Below are 22,448 nucleotides of genomic sequence, written 5' to 3' on the forward strand. Positions count from 1 at the left end.
CATCCCCTCAGCACCCTTCTCCATGGTCCCACCGTTCATCTTTCAGCACCTCCAGGGCCCCATGGCTGTGGCCTGAGACACCTCCCAGTCCTCCTGCTCACCCCTGGTTCAGCTGCAGCCAAGTAGGAGGTTTTGGCCGGTGCTGGAGGATGGGTCGGTGCATCGCCGAGCTCCCCTCCACACTGTAGCAGGCAAGACATGGGAGCATATGGCTCAGAGATGTCGACATATGTTTTAAGCACTACAAGATGGCATGTTGCAATTGTAGCAGTGTTCTTCATTTTTATTTTTAGCTCATTTATACAAATAAGATGTTTTTCTTGCTGTTCAGTGTTATCAACATTTGAAACTATTTTTGCACATTATTATCCTCTCTGATTTCTAATCCTATGCAGCTTTGCAAGGTCTAATAGGGAACATATAGAAGCCACACAAGTTAAACCTTTAATAAAGAGCAATTTGCAAGTACAATTCTCTCATTATTTTTTTTTATCGATACTTCTGCATATTCAGTGAAATCTAAAGATTAGAGGTTTATGAATAATTCAGTGTTTAGGCTGATGTCTGATTCATGTACTTCAAATCTGGGAGCTGTTTTTGGAGGGAAGAGGAGGAAGGATTTGGTGTTTATTTGCTGTCCGTGTGACTGTGCTCCATGGAAGCCCTGTGGTGCTTGGCACCAGCCCCAACACACGTTGGCCGTGGCCCAAACAATGCCTGGCCCTGCTGCTGCTGCTGCTAGTGATGGCAGGGGCAAGCAAGGGTTTGGGCTTGCCCACCCTGCAAGCCCAGGCAGTACAGAACATCCTGTGTGTCCACTGGATCACAGTGGGACTCAGTTTTGGCACAGCACTGGATGCCTCAGGGACTCCAGGTGGCCAAAGCTACAACCGGCCCATGGCACGATGCTGTCTGTCCTTGGTGCAGAGAGGCTGCTGTGCCAGAAGCTGGCATGGAGGGAACACAGAGGGGGTGGGAGTCCTGAGCGTGGCAGAATTCAGTGGGCAGGGGCAAGCATGAGGTCCTGCTCACAAGCACACAGCTGGGATTTTGCAGAGGGTCACTCCTTCTGCCTTTGCAGGCCAAGAGAGCAGATTGTTACCAGACTCCCTGGGCAGTGCAGCCTCCTGCTTCCCAGTGGGGCTGTCCCAGGAGAAGGGAGCTAGCACACCACACCAGCACACTGGGCATGGATCCCTGCAGGTTGTCTCCCTTTGTCCTACAGCAAGCCACCAACCCAGCACCCCAACACCAGGGAGGTGCCTTTCCCATCACCCCACAAGCACCCTGTCTGCTCAGATGTGCTCCTTTTCTCTCCAGCTCCCTGCAAAGCTTTGTCAAAAAGCACTCAGCTTCCCAGACACCTGCTCCTACTGGGGTGGCAACCACAGCAATTAGCAGCTGCCAACCAGACCCTGCAGTTTGGTTGCTAATCAGATAAATTAGCTGGAAGAGAGCTGAGCCTGTGAGCAGAGCTGGGGCTGGCTGGGCCTGGGGCTTTTGGCTGGTGTGCTCAGGAGTGTGTGTGCTGTGATGGAACCTCGTCTGGGTAAGGGGGTTTGCTGAGTGCGGCAGGTCCTGTGGGGCTGGGGGCCTCTGCTCAGGCTATGGTGGCTACAGTCCCTGTGAGGGTGCAGGGATGAGCAGGGTGGTGGCTGCTTGGCTTCTGGGGAGCTTTGCAGACTTTGGGGGAGTGAGCACCTTGGGTCTGGCCTTGGTCCCAGCAGGTGCCTCTATCTTCCCCAGCAGCCCAAGCTGTGAGCACAGCCCAGCTCCCAGGTCTGCTGTCCCGGGTCCGGCGGCCCCCACACCCCCCCACCATGCACATGGTCATCGAGGCACTGCGGGCCCATGACCAGAAGAAGGGTACCTCAGTCATTGCCATCAAGAGGTTCATCCTGGGCAAGTACCCCACCGTGGACCCTGTCCGCCTCAAGTACCTGCTGAAGCAGGCGCTGAGCAAGGGGCTGAGCCGCGGGGACCTGGTGCGGCCCCACAACTCCTCCGCCATGGGGGCCACTGGACGCTTCAAGGTGAGTAGGGGATGCCGGACATCGAGCCATGGGGCTGGGGAGCTGCCTGCCCTCACACCCACCTCTCTCTCTCCCCAGTTGGCCCCTGAGAAGCTGCGGCACAAGCAGCTGGCAAGCCAGGCAGATCCTGATGGAGAACAGGCACTAGAGCCAGGACGGAAAGAGAAAACCAAGGCCCCCCGGGTCCCTGCGGTGGGCGCGCAGCAGCGAGGTAAAGGTGGCGGTGCCACAGACGGCCAGGTCCCGGGAGAGGCTCCTGCTTGGGCTCATCCACTGTCCCTTCTCCCATAGGCACTGCAAAGGGGAAGCCAACAGAAACAAAGCAGAAGGCAAAGGCAAAGCCCACAGATGTGAGTAGGGCCCATGGTGAGGCGGGGTGGCCCGTGGCATAGCGGCAGCCTGGCCTGTGCCATGGCAGAGCCTGAGGTGCTCTTTCCCCTCCAGGTGCAGCCGCCAGCTGCAGCGAAGCCCAGGAGTGATGGAGCAAAGGCCCCCAAGGCTGCCAGCCACCCCCGAGCCCCTGACAAAAAGCGTGCAGGGCTCTCTGCTGCTCTGCCTGCCAAGGATGCAGGACAGGGCCGTGGTGATGGTGACAACCCCACGGGTGCTGGGGTGAAGGGACACCAAAAAGCACCTGTGGGAAAAAGCAAAGGGAAGGCACCCAAGGGGGCACAGCAAGATGCACCCAAGGCTAAGGGGGGTCAAGGCAAGGCAAAGAAGCCCCAGACAGCCCCAGGACCTGGCCAGGGGAAGGCTGGGCTGCGGAAGGCAGCATCAGGGAGCAGGAAGACCCCATAAGACCCCATGAAGACCCCCCGGGTAGCCCCCAGCCCTACTTCCTGCTGGGACCTAGCCCTTGGGATCTGCAATGTTTTTTTTAGTCCCCAGGACAGGTTTTAACTCTGTTCACCTGCTGTTAATAAAGATGCATCACTCTTCTCATGACATGGTGTGCCTGCTGCCCTGGTAGGTCTGTGCCCCTGCACTCCTGTCCCTGTATGTGTCCTGCCCTTGTGCTAATGCCTGTCTGATCTAGGATTACAGTAGTGCTGGGGCAGCAGGACCAGCTATGTGCCATGGGCAAGGCCCTCCAGCACTGGGGGACCTGCCTGGGTAAGAGGAAGATGGAAGTGTTTTTAAGGCTCAAAAAATGATTTGGGGTGTTTTCTGTGGACTTGCAGTATTGCTGGTGCTCTTGTTTCATATCAGTGGCATAATGCCCATCTCTAAACCTGTCTTGCTAGCTCCTGTGGTTCAGCATATGAACACTTTCATTTAATTGCCTGAAATGGCTGACTTTCTCTTGATATGCACAGAACAGAGCCTGTCTGAAGGTCAGCCTGATAATGCAAAGGGTTACTCTCCTCGTGGGCAGAAAATAAGTGGAAGTAAAACTCTATTCCTAAAGAGGATTTTGCTAATCTTCAGCTGGCCTTGCCAATGCCCTCCAAGACTCCTGGCCTTGCTTTGGGGCTTAAGCAAGAGCTGAGCAAACTAACTTCTCTTTAAACTTTAGGTCTTGATCATGTTGATGCATCTTTAATAGAGCCAAAACTCCTGTCCCCTAGGAATGGGGTGGGGGATGCTGCAGTAATTGCTGAGCACCGCTCACCTGACCCTTTGGTGATGGTTAACCTCATAAAGCACTGCTTGCTGGCATGGAAGTATTCCATAGCAGGACCAGGCAGCAGCTGGCAGGCACCCAGTGTGAAACATGAGGCACTTTTGCTTTGAGAGAGGCCAAACCATTTAACGGCTTTACTAAGACTCAACTTTCTAGTGGGAAAATAAATTCCCTCTGGTGCCTGGAAAAAGCAGTTTTTGCTGGTGGGCAGTGGAAGACAGAGGATTTAGCAATGCCGTGGTTATTAAGATCCCCAGGCTATGGCTGAAGCCACAAGCTTCAAGGAGGGATGGTGGTGTTGGAGCAGAGCAAAGCAAAGCACGGGCTGGAGCAGGCACTGTCCTGTGGGCTGGTGGCACCTGGCAGAGGGCAGATTGGTCTTCATCTGAGCTGCCCATCCCCAGCATAGCGCCTCTTGTACAGGCAAAGCTTGCTGTGCACACCCACGGGCATTTTCTCCGATGTTGTGTGTCCTCTGTGCTAATATAGGCAGGAACATCACCATGTGGGTTTCAGCACCTTGTTTTATTATAAAGATAGGCTTTTCCAAGAGTCTGCCACTTCCACTACACAGCAGGTAAGGGCACTACACCCACAACATGTGCCAAAGTTTAAACACATGTTACAAAGGGCTTGGGGGTTCAAGGCAACACTTCAAACCCTCAAGCTTCTGCTATTAAAGTTGTTCCTTTAAAATAGCTGTAGCAACTATATTTTTTTAATATTTTTTTTTGTTTTGTTTTGGAAAAAATTAAATAAAGCAATAGGCCCCAATACATGGCCCAGCCACATTACCTGGAAGCGAACTACACTTGCTGTCAGCTCACCTGTACTCTTTCCTTGGAGCAACATGGGGCTATTGCTCCATGGCCCTTTCACCACCTCCAGCCAAGCTACCTTGGTCCTTCTCACCCTGGCTTTCCCTGTGCTGGGCCTGCCTATATCTCTGGCACCTATTCACAGTTTCTAAAAAAAAAAAAAAAAAAAAAAAAAAAAAATTCAAGAATTTTTTGTGAAATCAGTTTCAAAATAAAATGTAGCCCAGCTACATTCTTTGAGTTTGTTCTGAAGCCACATCCTCAGCAAAGACATTGAAACCTCTACAGTGTATGTACTTTCTCTGTAGTTCTCTTGTTTAAAAAAGACAACTCTGTTCTTCCCCATTCCCTCCCCTTCCTCCCCCCTTTTAACATATGGGATAAAGTCTATAATTTGTTTAAAATAGATATCTATATACACACACACAATTCTGATGATCTAATTTCTGACACATGTGGCATAACTGGAAGCGATGGGATGGAAGCCACCTGTCCATGGCAGTGAGTCACCCAGGAGGAGTTTGGTGGACCAAAGTCATTAGAGACCAGGCTGCAGCATCGTTGCCAGCTGGACAAGTAACAGAGGCTCACCTTAGACCCTGCCTGTAGTGAGGTAGTAACTTTCTTTTCTTTTTCTTTTTCCTTTTTTCTTCTTTTTCTCTTATTTTTTTTTTTTTCCCCTTATTTGACAGTTTGAAAATGTGGTGGCCATGGCTGGATTCAGCCTCTGTGGGGCAGGTTGCCTGTGCCAGTGTGTGGATGCTGACTTCAAGAACATGGTGATAGCTGCAGCCCAGCCTCAACAGAGGGGATGCTGGAGAAGATTGAAGTGGTCACAGCTCCCCTGGCTGCAGAAAGGACGACACTTCCAGCAGGAAGAAGGGGCCATCAGGATAGGATGGGGGTTTGCCCCACTGCAGATGCTGTGGGATGACAGCAGAGTTTCTAGGTCTGTGCAGAGGGATCCTGCTGGCTCACCCTAGGGTAAGGAGGTGTGGGACACTTTCTGCCTTTGTAGCTTGGGGTACTGGAGCTGCTGGGCTGCCTGAGTGAGAGCTGCCAGGGGAGGGGGTCTGCTCCCTTTGCCTTTTGGGGCCGAAAAAAATACTAGACACGGAGCAAAGCCATGGTGTCCTGGTTGCTCTTAGGTGACAGCTGAGGTGGTCTGGGTCCATTCAAGCAGAACAAGCTGCTTCAGGAAGACACCTCTGTAGCACTGGCTTTGGTTTTGGTGAAGACTGCAGGGAGATGCTGCAGCACATGGGGCAGAGGGAGGGAAGGTGCTTATCTGTTGTTTTGTTCTGCACATGGCTCCAGCCCACTCTGCTGGGGGGCTCCCAGCAGGAGCTGCCCCCCCCTTGGCAGGAGCAGTGTTGTGGGGCTGAGCTGGGGCAGCATCACAGATGTGCGTGCAGCATGGAGACTGGGGTGTGGGGGCCAGGTCCTGCCCCTCATCCCATACGTCTGGTCCTCTGCTGCCAGGCAGGGCCCATGGCTGTCACCAGCTGGCTGAGGGTGGCCATTATTTGCCTGCCCACTACAACCCCAGCTCACTGCATGCAGATCTGGTGAAGGGGAAAGGGCCCTTCCCGCACGGTCTAGCACCTAACCGGCTCCCTCTGGCTCCGCACCAGCTGTCTCCATCAGGGGATAAAGTGCTTTCACCATGTCTTAGCTACCTGGGAAGCAACTGCTTTGCCTCAGCCCTGGGCTCCCTGTGTTGCCCAAGTCTCAGATGAAGGAGTGGTTATGTTTACACATACAGTACAAAAATTAAAAGGCACAAAACTACACAGAATGCAGCAGATAGTGAACAGTTGATAGAGTCCCTGGTGTTGGAAAAACAAGGATGTCAGAGGGATGGTGTGGAGGGGAGCTCAGGCGATGCTCGAATTGCCTTTGCTGTCTCTGCTTGTTACTCCCTGAGGCTCCCCTTCTGCTTTGTCTATTTCTACAGCTTCTGTAGCCCCGTCTCTTGCCCTGAGGAACCACAAACAGGGATGCAGGGAGCCACTGACCACTTGGGTGCTGATCAGAGGGGAGTAGTGAACTGAGCTTGCCACAAGTGTCATGTCTCCATTTCTGGTTGGCACTGGCAAATAAATTATGGGTGCCACCACAGTGCAGACCAGAGGGGTTTTTTGCTGCTCAGAAAGTTCTCTTGTGGCTTCTTGTTAGGTGAGGGAGTCCTTCAGCAGCAGGTCAGGCCCACCCCCACCACAAGGTTGGTTTGAGAAGGACCCTGGTAGAGGCAATCCACAGTGTATCTGCAGCTGAAGACAGGTTCCCTCTGGCACTGTGCTGCAGAGAAGGTCATTTCCAGGGCTGCAGCCAGCCTAGGCTTCACTGCAGCACTCATAAATGTTATCCTCCATGAGTGCAATCACTTGCTCAAACTTATGCTGGAGCTGGGTGCGCTTTGTTGTGGGGTTGGCATCCAGGGCGGCCACGATCTGCAGGAGACACAGGCAGGTGGGCAGCCAGGGCAGGCCAAGCAAGGTGCCCACCCGCCAGCCCAGATTCACTGACCAGTAGAGAGGGAGAGCCCACCCAGCCCCACCACCCCTGTGCCACACACCCCAGCACCTTCTAGCTGCTCTGGAGCACAGCCCAGGCCCTGGGCAGGGGTTGGAAATGAAGGGGAATGTACCCAAAAAGCCATTGCAGCAACAGGGGTGCAGGAGCAGAGTGACCCCTGAGGTGCAGGAGGAGGGCCAGCTGGGAGAGCAGGTTATTTTGGGTGCTGTCTCAGTGTGCCCTGCCTTCCTGAAATGCCTTCCTTTCTCTAGGACAGCACACTTCAACCCAGCCCAATCAAACACTGTTAAAGTCAGCGAGGAATAGCTGGCCTTCTCTTCCCAGAAACTGTTGGCCAAGGGAGAGGAGAGCAGGTGCATCTGTGTGTGTGTGTGTGTGTATGTGTGGACTGCACACGTGTGTGGTATTATGATAATCCCTTTTCTGGGGGACTGGATGCAGGTGTCTGACCACTCGGCTAAAAAATGTGGCTTTTTATTCCCTCCAAAGGAACACTGAGATCTGAGTGCAGCTGAACCCACTTACCTGCGAGCGGTATCTTTTGGCATATTTGTATATCTCAGCCATAGCGACGTTGGTGTTGAATTCATTCCGGTGTTTCTTTATAAAGACAGAAAAAAGTGGGAAGGAATATTAATGTGCTGCAGCAAGCAAGTTTAAGACCAATCAGCAGGCACGAACTTGATTAAAAGAAGGTTTTGGGTATTTTTGTTACTGTTGCATTGATGCAGCCAGACTTTTGATTTAACGCCTTTAAGGAAGGTGCATTTGCTTACATCAGAAATGGTCTCAGGCTTTTTAAAGCCAGACAGAAGTGCCCATGCCTGATTGCAATGTTTACCCCTCTGTGCTCAAAGCCATTAAAGGATAGGGCAGCACGAGAGCTGGGCAGAGGAACAATGATGGGGAGAAAAAACATTTGGTGGCTGAAGCTAAAACGCCGCAGGGAGATGGTTTGATTTTGAGGAAGCTGTGGCGCAATGCCTGGCAGGACTGAGATCCGGAGTGTGGCTGCCAGCTCCTGTAGCTGGCACCAGGGACAGCTGCCAGCGGGCTGCCGGGGGCTTGGGCTGGCCCTGGCAGTGGGCACCCAGGGGCCAGCTGGCTGGGGGGCTGTGGGGCTGCAGAGATCCTCTTCCAAACTTCCTGGCTCTTTGGCACTAAATTTCTCTTTCAAGTCCCAGTGGTGCCAAAGCGAGTTAGGTTCAAGATAACTCGTGGGTGTTTACTGCAGCTCCGGCAGCAATTGAAGATGCTTGGAATTAGGTCAGATGAGGATTGTGCCTGGAAGTTTGAGGCAACACATCCTTTCTTGTCGGCTCCTTCCAGCATCGAAGCAGGAGCTGGCTGCAGCCTCTCTGCATCCTCTGCTGCTCCCAGACTCCTGCTGTCAGCCCAAGCAGGGCAGGCTGGCAGAGCTGACCCCTTCCCCACACGGCATGCACCGGCTGAGCCCCGCGGCAGCCCAGCGCCTTACCCGCGACTCCTCGGCGAGGTGAGCGTTCATCTCCTGCTCGCTGAGCGGGGGCATGTCGTGGATCTGCTTGTAGTATCGCTGCACTATCTTCCTGTACTCAGGGATCTCCTTGGCATACAGTAGTTTATTGGTTGGGGAGTCCTAGAGCAGGGGTGACATACTGAAATCAGACAGCAGACTGTTCCTGGATGAAAACCATTCTGTCTGACCAAGTGCTAACCATCAGACACTGACTTCAGCTACAGGTTCAGGGAGCACCGACATCTTTGGTCCTGACCACACAGACAGAAGAGCAGTGGGATGGCACCGAGGCACCAAACAGCAAATGGCAGAGGTCCCTGCTCCAACACATCAAGGTGCTGCGGGCCGATACCACCCACCTGTGGAGCCCCAGCACCATCTCCCTGCCCTTTGTTCTACAATGAGCTAAATGGTCATTAGCTGCAAGGCCAGTGAAGGTGGTCTGTATGAATGTGTTTTAATTTGCAGCAGGAGCCAGCTAAAAAGCATGAACAGGGTCAGGCAAGGTGGCTTGCTGCCAGGCAAGGCTCTGCAGATGAGTGCAGCACAACTGTTAGATAACATGCCTGTGCTCCACAGCTCTGTGTGTGGAAATTGGTAACAGGGGAAGGGCTCCTGCACACATTTACTCAGGTCTCTCAAGCAGCCAGCTTGATTTAAACTGGAGAACAAAACTCTCTTACAGGCTGAACTTTGTCAGCTGAAATGTTGCTCTTGGGTTTTTCATGTAGCTTTGATTTATTTTGCGTTGGCTAACCCAGCCTGCCTGCCCTATATTGACTGCGTGCAATGTAATTAACAGAAAATACTGAGTTCTCTTGATTTTCAGTTTGGTCAGAGCAGTCTTAACCTCCCAGCCAGACGATCGGGTTGTCAGGGAAGGCATAACCCCACCTGCACTCCTTGCAAACACATTTTAACCTCAAGGCAATCCTGCCCCACTGATATCATTACCCTGGGAATGAACTTGGCTGCCTGGCCTAGTGCTGCATCCCAAAGGGAAACAACCTTGGGCTCTGGGACACAGAGGGGAATGAGATCACTGTGTCTCACCACTGCGTGCAGGACAGGACTGCTCCTAATGCTGGGGCAGGTGGAGAGGGGAAGGAGGACCCCGAGGGCAGACGATCATGGGGGGGCCCCAGTGTGTCTGGCAGCAGCTTCTTCAGCTATATTGGGCAATAAATAAGTAAGCCTGGGGTAACTCCAATCTGCTGCTGCAATATGTAGCATGGTTAATGCTGCTGGGGAAACGGGAAATGGGCACCAGGCTGTGGCACCAGATCCCACAGCAGTTTATTTTCAAACCCAATGACAAGGCATTGCAGGAATATAGCCAAGTTACAGCGCCTGCTCACAACATTTTTTTTTTCCTTGGAAACACAAAAGAAACCCATGCTGCTGCTTTTCTAAATTATTTTTTAATTTGTGTCTGATTTGTTTATGTTTTGAAGAGATGGGATCTGGTTTATTAACTGCTTGTGCACTGTAGCTGTACAGAGTTTGGGTCTGCCCTCACTCACATTTGCAGTATCAACAGCAAAATGCCGAAACTAGGGGAAGAATCCAGCCTGGAAACCATTCAGAGATATACTGTGTGCATATGCAAGCTGCTCTTTATGCTGAGGATTTATTCTTCCCACATTACTCAACAATTCCTTCACTTATGCTATTGTATTCCTGGAAAATGTTTCCATCTGCTGTCTGACTCTGGTTGACCCCTCTTCCCCTCATCCACAGCTTGACAAGAACAAATAGTAGGTGTTTTGCAACACATGCAAAAAAAAAAAAAAAAAGTCTCAAACCCAAGCAAACAAAAAATCAAGTGCTCATTAGTTCTTTCTCCAGCATTAACCTCTCCCAGCCATGGTTTCCTGTTGCTCTCAGCCCGGGGCTGTGGGGAGCAGCGCCCATCTCCCACCCCTCTCCCCTAGGGTCCCTCCTGCGTCAGGCGCTCTGCTGCTGCCAGCCCTGGGGGTGGGGGGATGGCTTACAGCAATCCTTAATAAAAATTATTTATGTCGGGAAGTTTCAAATGTCAACACTGCACTCAGCCAAGTCAGTGGGAGAAGAGCAAACAGTCAGGCTGGATGTCTCACTGCCTCCAGCCCACAGTGGGATGTGTGGGAGCCCGATGGTGGGCGAGCAGACCCAGCCCATGCAGGTGTGCATTGAGCAGGCTTGGCTTTCCCAGGTGGGTGTGCTGAGCCACCTGGCTGTGCCCACGGCTGGAGGTGGACAGTGTGTGGAGTCACTGCCATGGGAGCTGAGCACCAACCGGTGCTTCCCACTGGTGCTGGATGGTGCCAAGGGGACAGCCCCAGGCACCTCTGCACCTCCACTGCAGCCTGGCTGGCTCTGGGCTGCCTGGGCAGGGGCAGACTCTGGTTACCAAGGCTCAGCTCACCTCCTCAGCCCCCCACACCTCTCCCAGGTGAAGGGCTCTGCAGAATCCACTGACTGCTTCACCTGAAGCTACTTCATTTTCCTTCCTGCCACTGGGAGTTTCCATTGTCCCTCAGCTGCTGTTCATGGGGTTGTTGTGCTGATGCTGTCCTATAAACCAGCACTGACCCTGGGAGCTGGGCTGGGAGCTGAACAAAATGGGGGCAAAAGAAGGGATAACTCATCCTTGGAGACAGCCAAAACTCAGCTGCATGGACCTGAGCAAGTGACTTCCGGCCAGCCCTGCTGCCAGAGGCAGATGAACTGTGTGACCTCTGACTGTCCCTTCCCACCCTCCTGGTCTGTTCCTGTGGCCTCCTGAGCCACAGTGAAATGTACCTTGCCCAGCTGCAGGTCAGAGAGGGAGCAGGCATCAATGAAGGCCTGGGCTATCACAGAGAGACAGGCATCGATGTGGTCAGTCTTGTCAATGTCAAAGACAAACTGGGGGTTCTTCAGGATGTTGACCCAAAACCTCAGAGGTAAGCTGTGAGGGAAACATATGTCTTTATTTCTGCACCCTCATAATTTTCTTCTCCAGTTCTTTTGGTGCTCATGTGCCCACAACAGTTTCAGTGGGCACATGAGCTCTTCCTACCATCTCCTCATCAGCTGAGGAGTGAAAGTCACTGTAAGTCTTTGCTCTACTGGCAATTAAAGGTAATGAATGATAGACAAATCTGTAGCTCAATGGTTGTGTCTACATGACTGTGTCTCCCAGCCAAATTTGGTTTTCACATGTTGGGCTGGAAACAGTTATTGGCCCAGCAGCCTCAGAAGTGCTGAGCCTCTCCTTGATGCTCTCTCCAAGCTCACAAACCTCCTGGTTTCTCTCCTGCTCTGTCACCCCTTCCATTTGGCTTCCCCATGCCATTCCTGCTGCTCATCACCTCTCTCAGCACTGCTCCCAGCCAGTCCCCAGCACTGTGGTGCCCGCCAGCACAGCACCAGCTGCTGGAGTCCTGTGAGCACTCTGGAGTCTCAGCTTGGTTACAGAGATCAGTGGGGGAAAAGAACCCCAAGGGCTGAAAAGCCAGAAAGTAAATGAAAAGGAGCCAAATATGCTGCTTTTAAAATTTCCATGATGTTTTAAGTCCTGACATGATGTTGGAGTCTGCTTCAGATTGCTGCTGCTTGCAGCTAACACCACTGCCGTCTCCCATCATCCTATCCCTCTTCTGTTTCTCCTTTAATTATTTGTATTAGCATGCCAGTTCCTTCTGTCCTTTATCTGCGTATTCCTCTTCTTCCAGCTCACCACTCCCCTGAGCTCTGTGTTTGTTTAAAAGCTCTCCAAGCCTGTGTTTGGCCTCATCTCTCCTTGCCCTCCCCACTCCTCCTTGTTTTCCAAGTCTCTCTTCTACTTTTAGCAATCTGATGACTAATCCAGGACACCAAGGCCCTGCAGCTGCTGCTCTGGAGAGATGGAAGGAGGGGAAGAAAGAAAAGATTTCCTCTTCCAAACCTGTTGGTCTTCCAGATGTGCATAGTGTCAGGGTCTGTGATCCCTCTTTTTTCTGCTTGCTCCTCTAGGAAGTCAAAGAAATACTTCACGGCCACAGGTGGTTTGTCATCTCGGATACTGAGAATGGCTTTGAACAAGTCATCCAGGAATTTCTGCAGCGTGCCCTGAGGACAAACACATGATGGACAGTGGGAAAGCAGCAGCACCCAAGCCCAGGAAAATAGCATAAGGGGCTATGACTGCTGCGCACAAGGGAAGTCCTCTGCTGCCAGTTGGATAAATCAGAAGAGAAATAGGATGCCGACACAGGGAGGGAAAGATTTGTTTGTGCATAGCAATATAATTAGCTTGCATTTGGATTTAATTTCTTTTGGCATTGAGCTTTTCTTTCTTATTGCTAGGATCTCACATCTGTGATTGTTCTGCACAGTAAGTACAAAGATGACTGGAGACTGCCATTCTCGTGATCTCTGCTCCAGTGAGGCATTATGCTGGGATTAAAGATGGGCTGGGAGCCTAGCTGCTGGAGCTGGGCACTCAGAGAGTGGGGAAGTTCTAATCTGAATTAAGATTGCATGGGCATACCCCCTGCTGAACATCTCCATCTCCTTTCCTGGCAGGATCTCTCTCTGGGCAGAAGGGTTCAGGTCTGAGCCATGTATCAAGAGCCCTGAGGCGGCCAGCATCCCTTTCATGTGCACAGAGCCCATCCCAGGAGATTGTGTGGGGGCTTCACACATCACTGAAGCTGCTCTGAGTGTGGGCTGAAAGGCCAGAGGCAACCCCAAGCTCCAGCAGTGCCCAGCAGCCTCACTAAACACACTCCAACCATCCAGGACAGAAGACTCCCACATCCTGGAAATCCATCAGCCCTGCAGCACTCCTTTGCTTCTCACCACAAGCAGCAATCCCACCTGCCATAAAGGAGGGCATCCCCTCTCCTACCTTTGTGGAGAGCAGCCTGGTCAGGTAGATCTCTGGTAGGACTTTCTTTCTATGGCTCTGCCTGTGGGACTTCTTATGTTCAACTGATTCATCGGTTGGGAGAACCTGGCCCAATACAAAACACATGTTTAGAGCACTCCTCTGGAAGTGTCACACTGAATTTTCCCTGAAATTTCAACTGCATAGAAAATTCAATTAAAAAACAGTTACTGTGTTACAAATACACCCTTATATGGCTTGAAAAAAGTGATTCATAGTACTCAGTTTTTCTGACATTTGTTTCTCCTGCACTCTTTATTGCCTCTCTCAAGCTCAACAAAGAAAATGAAACAATCAATCTGACTTCGCATGTCCATCTGCTCGGCTTCCTGGTCTCTGTGCAGAACTCCTGTCTGGCTGCAGCTTAGGCTCCCAGGAGCAATGCACAAAGCTTCCACAGAAACCAGCTTTTTCTTAGATTTGGAAAAAGTTCAAGAACAATCAGCCAATATCCCTATTCTGGCCTTTTTAAAACCAAAAAACAAATATTCCACTGGTCAGGTCAGCTAATCGCTGCTCTGTAATGACCTAGCAAGCCATTTAAGTTCATCTTGGCATTGATTCATATATGCACATTCAATTTCCCATCCCTTCTCCCTCCTTGCATTGCATGTGCATGCACTGTGTGTTTGTACTCCATTTGATCACAGAAACCGTAACAGAGAAGAAAAAAAAAAGCATCAGGCAGTAAAATATTGCTGTCCTTAACACTTTTTTTTTCATAGCAGCTTTGAGCAGCATTTAGCACTTGGTACTTCCAGCATGGTGCACAAGCAGGAATTAATAAATCTTCCAGCCTTGGGAAGTCAGCAGCATGCCAGGAGCTCCCAGAAGGTGACTGGACCAGGGCTGGGTGAGGTGTTACCAGCAGCACTGAGCTGAGCTCCGACCCACTCTGGGTCCCTCTGGGCTGCTGACAGCTGGATCAGGCACAGCAATTGCTCTGCCTGCCTGCTAATTTTTTATTATGTCCCACAGTACTAACGCTTGTCTACAGATAACCCTCCTGCATCTCTTCAAGCCTCTCTGAAGGAAAACAACAAGCTCTGATCCAGCTTGTTCATCACATCTGACGTTCCAGCCCACAGAGATGAATTAAGTAAGTATCAGCAAGGCTAGGGAGATTTTCTCCTCTTTCATCACACACACACTGAAAAAGCAGGACCAGAGACTTAAGTGCAGGAGAGCTGCTGGGGTTGTCCTGGAGCAATGGTTCTGCTCCCCAGCAGTGCTGCCCTGGGCAGGCAGTGAGGGAGCACGTCCCCTGACCCCCCAGCACAAAGCCACCAGGAGTGGAGAACTTACCAAGTGGAAGTACTTTTCAGTGTCCAGATCCTTCACTGTGAGGCACAAGAGAGAGAGGCAGAGGCTTAGTCAGGGTACCCAAACCAAAACCCACCTCTCTGTCAGGAGGTGTTTAGCTTTCCCCAGGAACCCTGACACCAACTTGGTGTTCCCACCAAGCTGTTGTGTTGGTGCTTATCACCCTCTGGGGTGGGGGGCAGTACCTTAGGAGGTACTTTAAGGAGGACTTGAGGTCTGCCAGCGCTGATGCCCAGCACTGCCCAGCATGCCACCTTGAAAGTGTGCTGGAGACACCAGAGTCAGCCCTGCCCAGGTAACAGCACCCCAATGTTCTAACAAGGGGGCTAACCCAGCACTCCTGGCCAGAGGCAACAAAAATGTTCCTGCCTGGTCACCAGCAGTGGTGCAGAGAGGTGGAACATTACCTCTGCTCAGTGTGGTGTCCTTCTTGTCTGACAAACTCATGGCCAGTGACGCCCCTTCAGGGATCTGCAGAGGGAGGGAAGAGCAGACATGGATGATGGGGCATTAGTGGTGCCTCCCGTGGGCTTGGGAGGGTCATGGGGAGATCCCAGGAGCTGAGGGATGCTGGTGCAACTGCTGCTCTGCCACAGATGTGCTCTGTGCCTGCCCTGACCCTGCTTCCTGGCTCAGAAACTGGCAGTAACAGCACTGCCTGACATGGAAAGGGATTTTTAATGCAAAGGCAAGACAGTGAGGTTCTCAAATACAACAGGAATCAGGCAAATCCAAGGTACATTTTTGGATGTTGACACCAGGTAGTCTGAAGAGGAAGAGTGTTACTCTGTGCAGATGCTTTTTGCCTTTCCCTGGAAAAGGAACCTGGCTGCAGCCCAGGTCCAGGTCCAGGTCCAGTACCACCGTCTGTGCTGCGGCTACGGCTCTCAGTGCAGCAGGGCACTGAGCCAGCAGTGGGCTCCACGGCATGGCTGCTACACAAATATTAATAAGGATTTAGCTCCATTTGCGATTTTCCATGCGCTGTTATGGACCAGTGAGGACTATGCTCCCAGGCATATCAGGGAACATGGAAATCATACCAGAATTTCTGGTTTCATTTAATTTTAAAAGGAAAAACAGTCATGAAAACAAATTGATTCACCACATTTCCTCATATTTTTAGCCTCTGCTCCTTGATGGCATCCCTCGCCCCTGCTCTCAGGGTAGGCAGCAACAATTGTGCCAGCAATTTCAGCAGGAGCGCAGATCAAGAGCAGAGTGATACTAATCAGCCAAGCTGGTGGCCGTTGGGAATAGGAGCTTTTTTCTTCCTCTTTTTGTTGTCAGTAATAACTTGTTTTGCATGAACAGTGTTTAATTAGTTTCAGTGTGTTGCAATATTAACAAGCTTCTCGCCAGGGCAGATGTCTATTCCCCGGAAGCTGTCATGGAGCTATGGCAACCTCCCTGCTTGTTCCTGATAATACTGATTTTGGAGGGGGAACCACAGCTTGCCCGGGGGCCAGGCAGGCTCTGAGGAAGCACAGCTTTCCTGCAGCACCGTCAGCCTTACCTTGTAATGTGCTAAAGTGTTGAGCTTCTTCCTGCCATCCTCTACCACTGAGGTGTCATCAAGGTCCCGCAGGATGTAGCTGTCAGTGCTGGTGGCAAACCACTCTGAACAGAGAGAAGGGAGAAGTGAGGCACCATCCCAGTGGCACACAGCTGAAGAGAGGAGACCTCGCCCCTGCTCCAGCACTGAATATTTTTCTACAGAGGCTCCCTCTGGCACTGACAACACTGGACATCACACCCATGTCTCCACGGCCTGCTGCATGGCACCAAGGTAGCACAGACAGCCTGGGCTTCTCTCACCAGTACTGGGCTTGGATACTTCTTAAATTTGGGAGGAGTTGGCCACCAGGTAGATAAATGACAGATCTGAATCTAAGGCTGGACAGGAGTCAGTGGGCTCAATGATTGCTGCTCCTAGAGAGTCATTTGTTAACAAGCTTTCTTCAGGCTCTGGGGTGTTTTAGAGGGTACCTAGAGGGTTCTGGAGTTCTGACTACAGGCTTTAAAGAAGGTAAGTCCAAGCATCCCTCTGCTCCCCTTGGGCTTTACTAAAGCTTCTGTCCAGTTACATGGCTCCCTCTTCCCCACCAGTATCTGATTCCACCACTCATTCCTGAAGATCATCCTCAGGAAAAGGCCACCTTGATGTCTGCCCACTCGTCTCTGCTGCTTCACCCACTGCCCTCTGATAGACACTAAGAGCTACTGTGAAACACCATGTGCTCCATCTGGTTTTAAGGACCATTTGGTCCTTACCGAGGTCGACATCTTCCACCCTTGGCCACTGGGAGTAGGGGACGTTCTTGCAGAAAGCCTCCAGGATCTTCTCCTTCACTTGGCTAAGCGTGTCTGTGTCCATGGCCCTGACGCTCAGGGAGTCCATCCCACAGCCTTGGAAGGAGACGTTGAGGTTCTGCAGGCAGAGGTGGGGTTAGGGGGAAAGGGGGTGACCTCCCCAGGGCACGGGGAGGCTGTGGTGCCCACATGGCCCCCACTGATGGAGATGGGGTGAACAAACGCAGCCACGGGCACTTCACTGCAACTGAGCAGCACTGATTTACAGCCCTGGGGCTGGAGGTCCTGGTTTGTTGATGGAGCCAAGAGGACACAGGGAGCAACACTGAGACCTCTTCTCACGCTGCCTTACTAATGGCACAGCATGTCCCTGACACAGCGACCACCCTGGGGGTGAGGGGAAAGGCCAGACCCTGTCAGCAGCCAACACCTCAGCTTCTTTGCTCAACCGCTGAGTAATGGGACTGCCAAGGCTCTGACTCTCCCTGCTGCATCAAGCTCCCTTGTTTAAACAAGCTGCAAGCACACTGCAGGCTGGGTCTGCTGCAAGCCTGGAGTCCCCCAGCAGCAAACACCCTGGCTAAGCTCATGAAGTTAACCGTTTCTGCCCAGAAAGCTAATACTTGATGCCCTGCTGCTAACCCCTCTCAGTCTGCTGCAAATTCACAGGTCAGTTGGTAACAGGAATCTGCAGAGGATGTGGAGCCCGATCCTGCTCTGTTAGTGGTGCACTTCTGGGGTAACCCAGTGATTTCAGTGAAGCTGCTCCAGATTTATGCCAAGCAATTGAAAGCCAAATTTGACCCAAGCTCTGGAAAGGTGTCTGCTGAATTCTGTCAGGCACAGCCCTCCTCTGCCCCGTTCCCACAGGAGGCACTATTCAGCCCCATTCAAAGCAAAGCCTCACCCAGGGACCCAGGACTGCAGCCAGCACCTTCCCACTGCTAGTGGATATGCTCTTTTGCTGGGTATGGTAAACATGTTGCTTAAATTCTCTAAATATGGCAAATATCATTTTCTAACCTCCCTCTGCTCCCAATCTGAGGTATTTAGGCGACCCGCCAAGGGACAAACGTGAAAACAAACAGTTGTGATGAGCCTTTTCTGCCATCACGTGCCCAGGCTGCAGCAAGGTGACCATGCAAGGATAGAATCTGTGTGGCTATCACACCTGCACAGGCACTGGATCAAAGCCTTGCCCAGGGTATTTGTCCCTCAGAACTCTGGGTGCAGGCACTCACCCTTGGCTTTGCCTCGATGTTCTCCCTCAGGAGCCACTCCTCGTTGAGCGTGTACCTGGCTTTTCCCGTGATGGCATCAATGGACCCTTTGTTAATCTGCTGCTTGATTGCACAGATCAGCAGGAAGAATGGCTCTCCAACTGTCTCCTGAGGGAAGAAAAGAAGCACAAGTAAGCAAACCCAGCCTGGTGGTGGTAACTCCTGCCCGTCATGTGTTGGGGCCAGGCTCTGCATGGACACCAGAGGTGCCTCTGCACAGCAAGGAGCAAGGACAGCTCTGTGCCAGTGGTGCTCAGTGCCATCACCACCCCAGCTCCTGCCAGCACCTCTTTGAGGATGCTCAGAAGTTTTCAGACCTGTGGCAATGTGACAGCACAGACGGGAAAGAGGACATAACAGCTGACGACAGCCACAGGCAATTTTGGGGCGGGTGAGCTGTGACTGTCAGCATCAACACATCCTATCCAACTTCTACGGCAAGTGCCGTGGGGCTCTTGATTGTCACCAACCAACAAGCTGTGCCAGCATTTGCCGTCTCACGGGCAGAGTGCTCGGGTACTGCTCAGAAGGTTGGGGCATATGCATAGCTGTGCTGAGTGGGTACGTGCATGCACGATACTCAGAAAAATACAAATGTGCATTAATTTACATGTGTAATTACACAAGAACTTCAGGGAGAATCTGGCATACTCTGGTGCAGAGATGTTCCTTGCAATCTGACAGAGCACAGACTGTACAACATACTGCACTTGGCAGGACAAGGACAGGCTGATGTGCCCAAAAATCCAGATATACAAGGATATTTGGGAACCCAACTCTCTCACGAAGGCCTCAGCTGAACCTCTCCATGAGCTGCCTGGGTTGCCACTGAGCTCCATGGAAGTGAGCCCACTGTGTGTGCCTGTGGCTCTGGGAACTCATGTTCATATTTCTCATACCACAGCAGAGTCCTGATCACAGCAAAGCAGAAAGGATCAGGGTCAACAAGCTGTTCCCATGCGACAGCAAGCAAACACACCATTTAACTCCTTACATTCAACAAACTCCATCTTACAGGAGAGAGGTGAATTGTGACATTGCTGCAATGAAAACAGAAAACGTAACTGGGACCAGCTATTGGGGATTTGGTTCAGCTGCATGGTTTAATGCCAGACTTCTGATCCACTTCTGTCTGCTACCCTGATGTGCAAGCAAAACATAAGCTATTTTCTTAAGAAACTTTTCAGCAATGGAGTACAACCCAATCTTCCTAACATTCATGTGCAATTTCCTTCCAATGAGGCAAGTGCAAATTATTGCACATATATGTACTTTCTGAGCATCACACACCCCCCACACAACCACTCCTGCCATCTGAAATCCTACTCCAGACAACAGATATTGAATGATTTGGTATTTCTCATCTAGGAGCTGCTAAATCCTGTTCAATCTGCTTCTTAATTAAGACTTGGTGATTCTTTTATTCTAATTGCCCTATAATTGCCAAAGCAATTAGTTTGATGTCAATTTTGATCCAGCTGCACTCGGCACAGTTGAGGGTAAGACACAGCAGCAGGGCTGTAGGTGGGCACACACCATCTGTGCCAGCCCTGCACCCCCTTCATCTGCCCAGGGCAGCATTTTTTATGAACACAGGGGAGCTCCTTGGGCCTTCTGCTGGGGTTTAATGACTTCCTGCAAAGCTCCCTCTGAGCAGGCAGCATAAAACAGGCTGAGCATCTAAGCTGCCAGTGCTGGGAATGGAGGAAGGTGCAGCTTCCAGAAAGGAGAAAAACATGAAATCATGGGGATGTGGAGAAACTGAGGATTGCAAACAGAGTGGAGAAAGCAACAGGAGACAAAGAGAAAGCTGGGACTATGAGCTAACAATCAGGGGGATGACACCCACATGGAGAGGTTTCCTGGGTGCAGAACCTGCTCTCCCTTAATGTAAACAGTGGGGCAGGGCCAGGCTGACCCTGCATGAGAAGCACCAACAGATCCTGATGGTGGCCCTGAAACAGCAGGAACCCTGCTGACATCATACATGTGTGAGCACATGGCAGGGACAGACCCAAAGCTACACTGAGTGCCAGGTTTTAGATCCTGCCCCTTGTTCCCTGTGGGAAGCTTTGGCCATGGCCACGGCTCTGGCCACAGAGAGACACAAGGAGACTGCCAACACCTACGTGGCTGCTACAAAAATGTTAAAAACATGTAAGTCCTGCAATACAGGAGTTCTTTAGGTTGGGCTGACTGTGTGGCCCTTCCCATGTCCCAGGGAGAACAGGCAGGAGCAGCACCAGTCCCCGGGTGGGAATTACGGCAGTGCTCCACTGGCTAGATACTGTTTCTGTCTGGCTTTTTGGCTTTCAGGCTCAGGAACTGTGGGATGTTATGGAAATCTGCAAAAGTGCTAATCAGACAGCAAATTTCAAAGAGGGGAAAGAAAGGCTGGCAGGAGGGGACTTAGAGATAAAATGGCAAACTTGGAAACCTCAAGCATTGTTCAGAAAACTCATCTGGAAATGAATCAAAACTGTCTTTGGACTTGGCTGGTTGGAAGAAAGGAAGTTTAACTAGAAGAGATCAGTGCTGATTCAGGACAAAAAAATACTTAAAAAAACATAGTCTGGGGCCTTTTTTGCTCCTATTGTGAATGTATTTTAATGAGACTTCATTTTCATTTTTGACTGAACTGTTACGAGCTCTTAAAGCTACCCAGGGCACTGAAATCTCTTTACAGTAATGGAAATCACAGTGCACACTGGCATCACTTGAACTGTTTCATGCACGATGAGTGTGGGAGGGCTTCGTTTTTATATGCTTGGGGAAAAAAAAGGTTTAGAGCACAGACTGGGTTCACATGTTGCTGCCCTATTAATGAGGCTCACAAGTCATTAGAGATGTCTTCCTAGGAACATGTTGCAGCCATTTCCAAATGCCTTGGCGAGGCTGGGGTGGGAAAAGCGCAGAAAACAGCTACCTATCCCAAGTGCCTGCTAATTTTGGAATGACTGCCTATTTGCATTCTGTGAAGAACTAAACCTCAGCTCTAACCCCCATGCAAAACTTTGGGATGCCTGATTCCAGACCTAAAAGCTGAATTCCAGGACATTAGTTTTCCTTTTACTCCCAGTCCTGTGATCTGGTTAGGAGCCAGGCACAGTGGTCCATGGTATCTCATGGGGAATGCTATTTTTCACCAAAGCTGTAGCAGGAATTAGAGATGTGGATTATTTTATCTTGTATTCTCACTCATTTCTTCAGAAACAGAGGTCTGTGCAGACTGTGCAAATGCTGAAGGTCTCCTCTGAATCCCTCCCCAGGCAGCAAGGCTGCTGCTAGCTCTCCATCGTATCTCCTGCCAGGGTGGTGACTCCCCTGCCTTCAGGTGCCCTCCACATGTTCAGACCACAAGCAACTGTGGCCTGCAGCTCCCTCCCAGTTGAAGACAGCTCCTTCAAATCATTTTCCCCCAAAACACAAATGGATGGACTGTTAGGCAGAGCATTAATACGAAACAAATGTTCCGAGCATGTAGCGCTGACTTACAAGGGAAAATACAAGCACTTGGAATTTTTCCACTGCACAATGCAGGGACCTTTGCAGCAGCTGTTTCGAATAGAGGTTGTGATTAATGGGGATAATTCCAGAATGAGAAGCAGACCCATCGTCACACGGCTGACAGACCAATGCTACAGGCAGGCAGGCAGACTTCATTTTAACCAAGAAATGCCCCTCTGAAGGCAACAGAGTTTGATCTAGAGGGATGCAAGGCAGAAGGGAGGCATTTGACTATCACTATTATTTAAATCACAGCCCTGAGCTGAAACCACCCCCTGTGTGGTGAGGTGCTGTCTGTCAGCTCTGCACTCGTTTGCACGTCAGGAGAGGTCCTGGCTCTCTGATTCAGCTGAGACCCCCCCATCTCTTCACACATCTGAGCTCGTGTGGGCTGGGGCCATCAGAGGGCCTCTCTGGAGACCTCTGTCTGAGCAGCTCCCCTCTCTGCACTGGCCCCAGCACAGACCCTGGACCATCCTGGCTGCCAGGGCAGGGTGGTGTGCTCACACTTGGGAGCTCCTCAACATTCACTAGGCATGCAACATGTCCCAGTCTTCAGGCCCATGTGATAAGACTCAATTTTCTTTCCTCATTTTTTTTTTTTTCCCCTGAGAAAGCTT

General features: G+C 51.2%; 2 protein-coding genes across 3 annotated transcripts in view; one reads left to right on the forward strand and one right to left on the reverse strand.

Annotated features, from left to right (window-relative positions):
* The first annotated feature begins 1,385 nt into the window (after positions 1-1,385).
* On the forward strand, positions 1,386-2,978 carry H1-8 (H1.8 linker histone). Of its 2 annotated transcripts, XM_071756410.1 has the most exons (5): positions 1,386-1,549; positions 1,747-2,033; positions 2,112-2,244; positions 2,325-2,383; positions 2,478-2,978. In XM_071756410.1, exons 1-5 carry the CDS (start codon positions 1,534-1,536, stop codon positions 2,829-2,831), a joined length of 849 nt encoding a protein of 282 aa, XP_071612511.1. In that variant the 5' UTR covers positions 1,386-1,533; the 3' UTR covers positions 2,832-2,978. The 2 variants fall into 2 exon arrangements, with proteins under 2 accessions (XP_071612511.1, XP_071612510.1); XM_071756409.1 differs by having other exon boundaries at positions 1,747-2,244.
* A 2,118-nt stretch (positions 2,979-5,096) lies between these two features.
* Positions 5,097-22,448, reverse strand: part of PLXND1 (plexin D1) — a 65,399-nt gene continuing 48,047 nt past the window's right edge. The window contains exons 26-36 of the mRNA XM_071756407.1: positions 18,283-18,429; positions 17,003-17,159; positions 16,245-16,348; positions 15,136-15,199; positions 14,711-14,745; positions 13,367-13,471; positions 12,422-12,585; positions 11,296-11,443; positions 8,491-8,631; positions 7,539-7,613; positions 5,097-6,928 (exon numbers count right to left, since the gene is read on the reverse strand). Coding sequence (XP_071612508.1) covers positions 6,812-6,928; positions 7,539-7,613; positions 8,491-8,631; positions 11,296-11,443; positions 12,422-12,585; positions 13,367-13,471; positions 14,711-14,745; positions 15,136-15,199; positions 16,245-16,348; positions 17,003-17,159; positions 18,283-18,429 — 1,257 coding nt within the window. The 3' untranslated portion in view covers positions 5,097-6,811. The remainder of the gene's footprint in view (positions 6,929-7,538; positions 7,614-8,490; positions 8,632-11,295; positions 11,444-12,421; positions 12,586-13,366; positions 13,472-14,710; positions 14,746-15,135; positions 15,200-16,244; positions 16,349-17,002; positions 17,160-18,282; positions 18,430-22,448) is intronic.

This window comes from Heliangelus exortis, chromosome 12 (genome assembly GCF_036169615.1).
Source record: "Heliangelus exortis chromosome 12, bHelExo1.hap1, whole genome shotgun sequence".
NCBI lineage: Eukaryota > Metazoa > Chordata > Aves > Apodiformes > Trochilidae > Heliangelus > Heliangelus exortis.

What these genes read in the sequence shown, in the direction of transcription:
- H1-8 (XM_071756409.1), top strand. An exon ending in GGTGGGCGCGCAGCAGCGAG is followed by an intron (nt 2,245 to 2,324) that starts GTAAAGGTGGCG and finishes CTTCTCCCATAG; the next exon opens with GCACTGCAAAGGGGAAGCCA. An exon ending in CAAAGGCAAAGCCCACAGAT is followed by an intron (nt 2,384 to 2,477) that starts GTGAGTAGGGCC and finishes TTTCCCCTCCAG; the next exon opens with GTGCAGCCGCCAGCTGCAGC.